Here is a 10037-nt window from a genome sequence, read left to right as displayed (position 1 = left end):
AGCAATTTAAACTGCAAGTATTGTGGCGACTGTACATTAGAAAACACAAAGAACATGGGAGTCTCACCTAAGGCATTTCATGTTCACTTTTGGGCATTGCTCGAAAGCCTTGTCTTTGATAGCTCAAAGGAAATGTCTGTTAGGGCACACTTCCAAGAAACAAAGGGTGGCAACAGCATTATTTGCTTAGGGTAGGAACAAATATTCTGCTGAGCAACAGAACAACAGAATCCTGATCAAGAAGAGAAAATTAAGAAAAGTTCCAGGAAACAAGAAACAAAGGCATGCTATGCCTAATAAGCTACTAAATGAACCTACCCTGTTTCAGTCATCATGTTAGATTAAATACAAAAAAAACACTGGAAATGTAATTCATTTATAGCAACATTTAACAGGGTATGCTTACGTTACGGTACATGAAGTTTTGTATTTTTATGCTGACGTGTCTCTTCTTCAGCCAGTGGAACCATGTTTTCAGTACTGTCAAGGACAACATCCAGATCACTTCTGAAATATTTTACTTTGAGGAATACTCACGAAAGAAAAAAATAAAATAATGAAAATAAAATAAACACTTTCTAAGTCAGAGAACAAACAGTATGAATCATTGTGAACAAGTTGCTTGAGGATTTTTGTTTCTCAATTCACATTTGCATGAGCTCTAGATAGAGTGAACACCAGGACCGGAATACAACTCACTGTCCCTAAATAGTTTGGGCTCAAGGACAGGCAGTAAAATTTACCACCTAGGGCTCCCATACACAAACACATATACAAACAGCAGATTTCAACAGTTCATAATGCCTTGCATTGAGATTATACACACTGTACCCATGCAAAACAATGTACCTGACAGAAATCTCCAAATTTTGGGGATTGACAGAAGAAAAGGACTTTAAAATAGTCACCGCCTTCAGACTAGGAAGAGTGGTTAAGAAGGATAAATCAAGAGATTGCTTGATCATTCTGAGATCTAAGCAAGAAAAAGACAACATACTCGGCCTACATTTCAAAAACCCATTGGTGATTCAGGGGAAGACGGCAGAAATCTTTAGAGATATACCAAAACAGCTTTTGGATTTAAGAATTACATATAAGGATTTAGCAAGCCTACTGAGAAACAACAAAATCCCTTATAGGTGGGAATTCCCTCAAGGACTATCTTTTACCCTGAAAGAGAGGAAGATAAGAATCAGAACACCAGAGGAGCAAGAAAAGTTTCTAAACGACCACGGGGAGGATCTTCGGAAAGGAGTAGCAGGACCCTGGCCACCTCCTTCGTTTGGCTTCAATCCGGTTCCACCTCCAGGTGAAGAAGATAAAAAAGAGCCCCCTGCGGACAAATAAATTGACCCAGGATGTCTCTGCAGCTTCTTAGTTGGAATATTAATGGTGCAATTTCTCCTGAAAGGAGGAAGAAGATTTTTCATATATTAAGAAAAGAACAATTGGATGTCATCTGCCTTCAAGAAACACATGTGACCAGGCTCCACAGGAGAGTACTAATTAATAAGAGATTAGGCCAAGAGTTTATTTCATCAGACAAGGTGAAAAAAAGAGGAGTAGTGATCTATGCAAAGGAGAGCCTGTCACCAAAATTGGTTTTTAAAGATGAACAAGGAAGAATTTTGGCGATCGAAATACAATCACAAGGAGAAAAATTTCTGATAGTTGGAATATATGCACCAAATGATGGGAAGTCGGAATTTTTCAAGAGGCTGCATGAGACAATGCTGGACTATATTGACTATACAAATATCATTTTGATGGGAGACATGAACGGGGTAGTCTCTACCCATATGGATAAGTCACAGAACCAAAATTTGAACAAGGATGGCAGACTGCCAAAGACTTTTTTTGAACTCACAGACAACATGGACTTGATAGACATCTGGAGAACAAAGAACCCTCTAGGCATGGAGGGAACCTTCTTTTCTGAGGCCCACCTATCATGGACAAGAATAGACCAAATTTGGATATCAAGAGGACTGGCACCCAAGACAAAAAAAGCTGAGATCTGCCCTAAAACCTGCTCCGACCATAATGCTTTAAAAATGGACTTGAGACTTACACCAGCTGGATCCTTCAGATGGAGAATGAATGACCATCTGCTCAGAGATCAGGAGATTGTGAAGAAGGCCCAAAAAACGTTGAAGGACTATTTTGAAATAAACTTGAACACCTCAGTGGAAAAGAAAATAGTCTGGGACGCGAGCAAAGCTGTCATGAGAGGGTTTCTGATACAACAGAACACTATTAAGAAGAAACTCTGGAATGGTAAAAAGGACAAGATTTTGGATAAAATAAGAGATGGAGAAAAAAGACTGAGACTAAATCCAAAATCAAAAGAAGTCTTAAGAGAAATAAAATTTTACCAAGTACAATATACAAAATTGATAAATCAAGAAATTGAATGGAAAATTAAACAGATGAAGCAAAGATCATTTGAATCGGCAAATAAATGTGGGAAGCTGCTGGCATGGCAGCTGAAGAAGAGGCAAAAATTGAACTTTGTTACCAATCTGGAGGTTGAAGGAGAATGTATTCAGAAACCAGAAGAAATCAGAAAGTGTTTCCAGAGATATTTTAAAAAGCTGTATACTCAAGGACCACAAGCAGAGATGGAAATAAATAACTTTTTAAAGAGCTACGGCCTGCAAAAGTTAACACAAGACACACGAACAGCCCTGAACTGTAGAATAACACAACAGGAAATTGAAAGAGCCATTCAGAACATGCAGATAGGCAAATCCCCAGGCCCAGACGGGCTTACCTCCAAATACTATAAGACATTGATGGATTATTTGATACAGCCATTAATGGAGGTCTGCAACCAGATTTTGGAAGGGAAGGGGGCACCAGAATCGTGGAAAGAAGCATTTATCACCCTGATACCAAAATTGGAATCTGAAAAGACCCAACTTAAAAATTATCGTCCCATCTCACTCCTAAACGTGGATTATAAAATTTTTGCTGACATTTTAGCAAATAGACTGAAAAAAGTTTTGAATGAAGTAATTCATAAGGACCAAGCAGGCTTTCTCCCTGGTAGGCATTTGTCTGACAACACCAGGAACATCATAGATGTTTTGGAGTTACTACAGACAAATATGAATACGAAAGCAGTTTTGATCTTTATAGATGCGGAGAAGGCCTTTGATAATATATCTTGGAAATTTATGAAGAAAAACCTGGAAGGGATGGGAGTGGGAGGGGCGTTCCAAAACGGTATTGAAGCAATCTATTCAGAACAGAAGGCCAAATTGATAGTAAACAGTGTGGTGACAGAGGAGTTTAAAATTGAAAAAGGGACACGACAGGGGTGTCCCTTATCACCCTTGTTATTTATCTCTGTCCTGGAGGTGTTGCTGAACTTGATTAGGAGGGATCAGCTGGTGGAAGGAATACAGGTCGGAGAAAAGCAATATAAACTTAAGGCTTTTGCAGACGATTTGGTTTTGACATTACAGGAGCCAGAAACCAGTACAAAAAGAGCTCTAGAATTAATTTCTGAGTTTGGTCGGGTGGCGGGATTTAAGTTGAACAAACAAAAAACTAAGGTTTTAGCAAAAAATCTGACATCGTCAGAAATAGATGGGTTTCAGAAGGAAACAGAATTAAATGTGGTTACAAAAGTGAAATACCTGGGGGTTAACTTGACTGGGAGAAATCTGAATTTATTTAAGGATAATTATGAAAAATGCTGGTCAGAAATTAAAAAGGATTTGGAAGTTTGGTCAAGATTGAAACTTACCTTGTCAGGAAGAATTGCTGCAGTTAAAATGAATGTTTTGCCAAGAATGCTGTTTTTGTTTCAAACCCTTCAGATTGTGGACAGGGTGGAATGTTTTGGAAAGTGGCAGAGAGACATTACGAAGTTTGTCTGGCAGGGCAAAAAGCCCCGAATAAAATTTAAGATTTTAACAGATGCAAAAGAAAGAGGGGGGTTTGCCCTGCCGGATTTAAGACTGTATTATGAAGCTGCGTCTCTCTGCTGGATGAAAGATTGGTTCTTGTTAGAAAACACTGATGTCCTAGATCTGGAAGGGTTTAGTAATGCTTTTGGGTGGCACGCATACCTTTGGTATGACAAGGCAAAGTCTCATAAACTGTTTAAAAACCATATTGTCAGGAAAGCTCTACTCATTGTCTGGACTAAATACAAGGACTTATTTGAAAGTAAGACCCCGAGGTGGTTATCACCGGTTGAGGCTAAGGCTATAAAACTACGTAACATGGAGAGTGGCTGGTTGAAATATTGCGAGATAATTGAAAGAGATGGTGAGAACTGGAGGTTGCAGAGTTTTGAAAAATTGAAAGGAAAGGTGCGAGACTGGTTTCACTATGCCCAAATCTTAGAGACTTTTAAAAAAGATAAAAGAATTGGTTTCCAGGTGGAAAAATCAAAATTAGAAACAGAACTACTTGAACCTAAGACGAAAGTGCTTTCAAGAATGTATAATCTGCTGCTTAAATGGAATACCCAAGATGAGATTGTCAAATCAGCAATGATAAAATGGGCACAGGACATAGGGTACAACATTATGTCTGAAGACTGGGAAAGGTTGTGGACCACCAGTATGAAATTTACGGCATGTAGTGCCTTAAAGGAAAACATTATGAAAATGGTATACAGGTGGTACATGACCCCAGTCAAACTTGCAAAGATATATCATCTGTCTGACAATAAATGTTGGAAATGTAAGGAGGTTGAAGGAACTTTCTTTCACCTCTGGTGGACATGCCCGAGGGTGAAGGCTTTTTGGGAAATGATTTATAACGAATTGAAAAAGGTGTTGAAATACACCTTTCACAAGAAACCAGAGGCCTTCCTCCTGGGCATTGTGGGCCAGAGAGTGCCAAAGAAAGATAGAACTTTCTTTTTATATGCAACCACAGCAGCAAGAATCCTTATAGCTAAATACTGGAAGGCACAGGAGCTACCCACGCTGGAAGAATGGCATTCGCAGCTGATTGACTACATGGAACTGGCTGAAATGACGGGCAGAATTCGAGATCTGGGAGAAGAGGCAGTGGAAGAGGACTGGAAAAAATTTAAGGACTATTTACAAAAACATTATAAGTTATATGAATGTTGACAATTTGCTAAGTATTTTGGAAAAATATGCCTCAGTATTGAAATTGGTAAATGAGAGAATTTAAGTTTAAGACTTAGAAATGTATAAATTATGGATAATATAACTAAATGAAAACACAAAAACAACTGAAATAAGGTATTAATTTGCTGTTTATTTTATTGTAAAGAAAGCAGGGGATGGGGGATGTGGGGAAGTCTGGTTGATTATGAAAATTGATTTGGAAAAGTGATTCTTTTTTCTCTCTTTTTTTTCTTCTTTCTTATTTCTTTGTATAATTCTTTTTCTTTTCTGTAAAAACTGCTTTTGTAGTGTTAACGATGTTGTATTTTTACCCTGGAAAAAAGCAAATAAAAAAACTATTATAAAAAAAAAACAAAACAATGTACCTGTACCTCTCTTACTAACTGTAATACCTGAGAGTAAGCCTGCAAGGAAGCCCATTACAAAAGGGCATTTGCTTCTGCGTTGCATCAGGCAGTGACAGGAATGAAAAAAGGGAAGGGGCAGGGTGCTGCTTGCCAACATGTGCCACCCTTTTCTTGCTCCACTTCAGTCCAGGCCTGAACCCATTCTTCAGGTATAGCAGAGCACTCAGTGGCTTCAATTTGATGATGTGGCTGGGAGGATGCCTTGTGACTGGACGTCACTGAAGAACAACTGGTACATTTCCATCTGCATAAGAGCTGCCCTGAGCATGTGATTGGGGGCCTTCCATGCTCAGTGACCTTTATAACTACAGGGAAAGCCTATTGTAACATTTATAGAGGGAACTGCTCTGTAGAAAAGCTCTGGTGTGCGCTGCCAACCTACCTGTTGGTTAGTGTGATGTGAAGCAACTGGGACAACTGCCAGCGGGACACAGTCAAGTGACTGGACTATGTATGCTGCTGTTGCCCTTCTCCTATTGACCACTTGCCTGCCCTCAGGATGGATGGTGAAGCAGACGGCCCTGGATGACTACGTCAAGCAGCATGACCCTCACTACAGCTACACCCTCAAGAACAAGGAGGACAGGCCAGATGTCACCATCTATACCCTCAACATGACCTCCCTGAAGTGGCTGGATGGTGAGAGCAGAGGATGGCAGTTCTTCGCTTGCCCTTTTCATTTGAGGAGGATGAGAAAGAGTGGGAAGGAAGCCTAACATGATGTGGAGGCTGCTAGATGGGTGTGATCTGCTCTGTGGGAAGTAAGGAAACGTGAGGAGGAGGAGCTACAGGCCTAGTCTCTCTGTGGCTGGCTAGGAAAGGGAGCATGGTCACTTCCCCAGCTTCTGGGGAAAACATAGTTCTGAGGCAGAGATCAAGACATAGGTCCAAGCAGGAAATAGAATCTCTTTAAAGTCGTTAATTCACACAAATTATTAAGGTTGGAATTCGAAAACTTTGTAAGGTCAAGGTCTGATAAAAGGGTGAAGTTGTCCTGTCTGAGAATGTAATGAAGAAGAAATGATCCACCATCTACAGAACAACTGCAGGGCAATTGGGAGCTAAGCTTTAATTTTTGCAGAGGTTTGTGCTGGGTCATTTGACTTTCTTGGGCCAGCAGCATTCTCCTATCAAATTTCTCCATATCCCAGATGCTTCCAAAATCTGCCCACAAGGAATTGTTCACTTCAGAGCCCAATCCAACATGAAATGTTTTCACATATTGCTGCATCTTGCTTGAGCATGAGGAACAAGATACATGCCCCAACTTCCAGTCATACTGACCCTTTATCGGGGGATTTTCCTGACTGCTTTTGTGATGACTCTTTTTTTACTTAGTGCATAGTTCTTTTGGTGCAGATTCCTGTGTGAATCAGTACACTGTTCTTACTGTTATCTGCAGGAGTGGCTCAACATCCCTTTCCATTTCCCTTCCTTCCATGCTCCATTTTTTGAGCTACGATTGATGGGGTTGATGGGATTTGGAATCTAACAACATCCCTGCCCTAATTGATGTCGGGGGGGGGCACGCTGGTGACCTTCCTTTCGCTTCATATGTCCTAACCCTGTGTGTGTGTGTGTGATTTCTCTACTATTAGATAAATATCAGTTATGTTTCTGTGTATCCATTCAGATTCTGAAGTGGATGCAACAGTTTGGTGGCACGAACTGACCATTGTTGTCCCCCAAAACCCCAAAATGACGAACTTGTGTTTGCTGATGATTGGGAATGGAAGAAATGATGATGTCCCTCAACCCATGGACTTAAGGGTTGATGAAGCCATTATGACAGCAAAATCTGCCGGGTTGTAAGTAGCAGGAAGAATCCCTGAGAAATGATTATGACACCAACTCTGCTTTGTTAACACTGTTAAAGGAATTAGTAGCCCTACTAGAATAGAGAACTGTGAAGCAGATGTTTAATGGTAATCTATTCCAATTCACTGTATTCAAGAAAGTTTATTTATGCTTATTTATTGGGTTATCTGCCTCTCAGCTCCCCAGTACATACGTACAAATTATGACCAAGATGTTTCTTGAACTCTTTGTCACGCATACTCAGATCAGGCATTCAAATCATTTAAGAAACTCTAATGACCATGATTTACTGTTAATTAAAATGGCAGCAAAAGAACAGGAAATTAATATCAGTCTGCTCTTCTCTGAACTGCTGTAATAGAGTGTGTGTCTTGATTTTAGCAGATTTTATCACTGGCCCCAAAGCCACCCAGAGTTGTTGGCCCTGGATGCTTTGGCATCATTCCCTGTCAATCACAGAGAGTATTTGCTTGCGTTGATGTTATTTTCAAAGAAGCATGAAGCCATTGCAGAACAGATACTAATGACTAATACTTCGCTTTGTCTCTGAAGTTGCACAGCTATTTTGAGGCAGATCCCAAACCAGCCAATTACCTACCACGTAAGTGCTCTTCCCACACTCTCTTTCATACTCTTATGTGTGCCCACAGAATGAATTGATTGGGTGTAGGGATGTTCACATCTGACAGTTTTGATTTCTCTCTGTTTCTCATCCACCCACCCACTCAATCAATCAAATCTAAAGTTCAGTTCTCCACAATTACGCACCCGCCTAAGGAATTCTTTTAGGGGCTTGTGAAGTTCCATCAGTATTTTAGGAAAATTTCTCCTAATAAGCACATTTTGTGTGTGTAATTTCCCCTAATGTACACATTTTTGCAAGCACTTCCTCTAATATTACGCATTTTAGATGTTATTTTTTCCTAATACATCATTTACTTATTATTAGTTTCCTTCCACACACATACCTCTAGGCGATTTACAATAAACCAGGTAAAAAACAAAAACAACACAATAAGCAGGGGATATATTTTAAACATATGCACACACCAGTCCAAAATAGACACCCATAGCTAAAGACCGATTCATCCAACGGGGAAAAGCTGTTGGAACAAAAATGTCTCCAATAGTTTGTAGAAAGTGCAGATAGTGAGCTGTCCCTGCTCTGTGGAACAGAATTCCTGCTGGGATACAGCACACGCCCGCTCTTTGAACCTTTCACAAACAATGGAAGACATTTTTGTTTAGATACACTTTTCCAGCTTGATGAAATAGTCTCTGCAATAGATGGTTTATGTTGAATTGTTCTCAAATTTATCACCAGGCTGTTCTTATTTTGTATGGGTTTTTAAAGCAGCTACATGTTTGTAAATTGCCTTGCTACATGCATTGAAGGATATGCAAAAATAAACAAATATGCAAAAATAAACAAATAGAGTAGCACGTGCACATTTGTGTGTACATTATTTTGCTGGCATACTGCATTGTGAAATCTGTGTGGACAGGTGTGTTTCATTTCACATATTTCTTCAGACAACACAAATGAGGGACATTGACGCTAAAACGCAAGCCGGTTTGAATTTCTCCCCCATCCCTCACTGGTATTGTTTTCCAAAGAAAACATTTGTATTTCACTTTTGATATATTGATCCTCATTCTGTCAAGCAGAATCACTCAACCTGTAACAGAACTGAACAAACACATTGCTATGCTAGAGTAATAGATCATGGCAGTTCTCATTTCACCTGGTATGAGAACTAGGATAGGCCTATCATGTTGTTCTAGGGGACCAGATGGGAGGCCTCAACCAAAAACTTTGATCTGTTTTGCTTCTAGAAAATCCCTATGCAAGAATGCAAGAATGGCATTGAAGATTATGCTGTTTTTTGTTCATGGAGGAAGTTCATAATTGACAAGATGGCACAGCCAGATGTGCTGATTCAGTTCCCAATGGTCAAGGTAACTCTGGCTTCTTCCTTCTATCTGGATTGGTGGACAGACACTGCCAACATTCAGGAACATGTTGCTGCTTGTTCCCAGCAAAAAAGAATGGAATCATTCTTCAGAAGAATCGCGGGTGGGGGTGGGAGGGAGGCTAGGAGTGGCAAGAGTCCCCTTGTGCTGCTCAGGTGACTGGGGAACAGCTGAGAGTGGTGAAAAAGGGTGCCGGACTCCAGAATAAAGTTGATCTTTATTCTGAGCCCCCTCCCCCAATTTTTCCTACTCCTTGGCTGAGCCATGGGAAGGTATGCTGTCGACCATGTAAGATTAGGCACTGGTCCAGAAGCAGTTCTGAACAGGAAATAGGAAAAAATGCATGTTTCATGGAGACTATGCATATAGACTAGAGAATCTACATATGCCCAGAAAATGTGCAAAAGGAAGTCAAGATACATACATTTTCAACAGTCTGTTTGGGATTATGCATAATGGTCTGATAATGTTCAAAATTTAGCTGAAGATATGAACATTCTGCAAAGCCTATTAGGGATTATGTATAATTGCCAGTGATATACAAAATTCACTTGAAATATGCACATTTCCCTGGCCTTGCTGGAAATTATGTATGATGATCACAAATTCTGCACAATTCCCTCTTCGTTGAGGGATTATGTGCACATTCTGCTTGAGACCTGACGAATGAGCACACTGTTGCAACGAACTAAACACAGAATATATCAGAGGGTGAAAT

General features: G+C 40.0%; 1 protein-coding gene across 1 annotated transcript; it reads left to right on the top strand.

Annotated features, from left to right (window-relative positions):
* Positions 1-6030: 6030 nt before the first annotated feature.
* Positions 6031-9812, top strand: LOC310701006 (autocrine proliferation repressor protein A-like; the record flags this gene model as incomplete). The annotated part of the gene is made up of 5 exons (XM_083490967.1): positions 6031-6166; positions 7161-7335; positions 7898-7946; positions 9182-9304; positions 9801-9812. The coding sequence occupies 5 exons, from the start codon at positions 6031-6033 to the stop codon at positions 9810-9812; spliced, it is 495 nt and encodes a 164-aa protein (XP_083347093.1).
* Between the last annotated feature and the right edge of the window lie 225 nt (positions 9813-10037).

This window comes from Podarcis liolepis (assembly GCF_965112155.1).
Source record: "Podarcis liolepis genome assembly, chromosome: 2".
NCBI classification, from domain to species: Eukaryota; Metazoa; Chordata; class Lepidosauria; order Squamata; family Lacertidae; genus Podarcis; species Podarcis liolepis.
The sequence above is the reverse complement of the archived record's forward strand: the minus strand, read 5'-3'. Positions and strand labels throughout refer to the sequence as shown.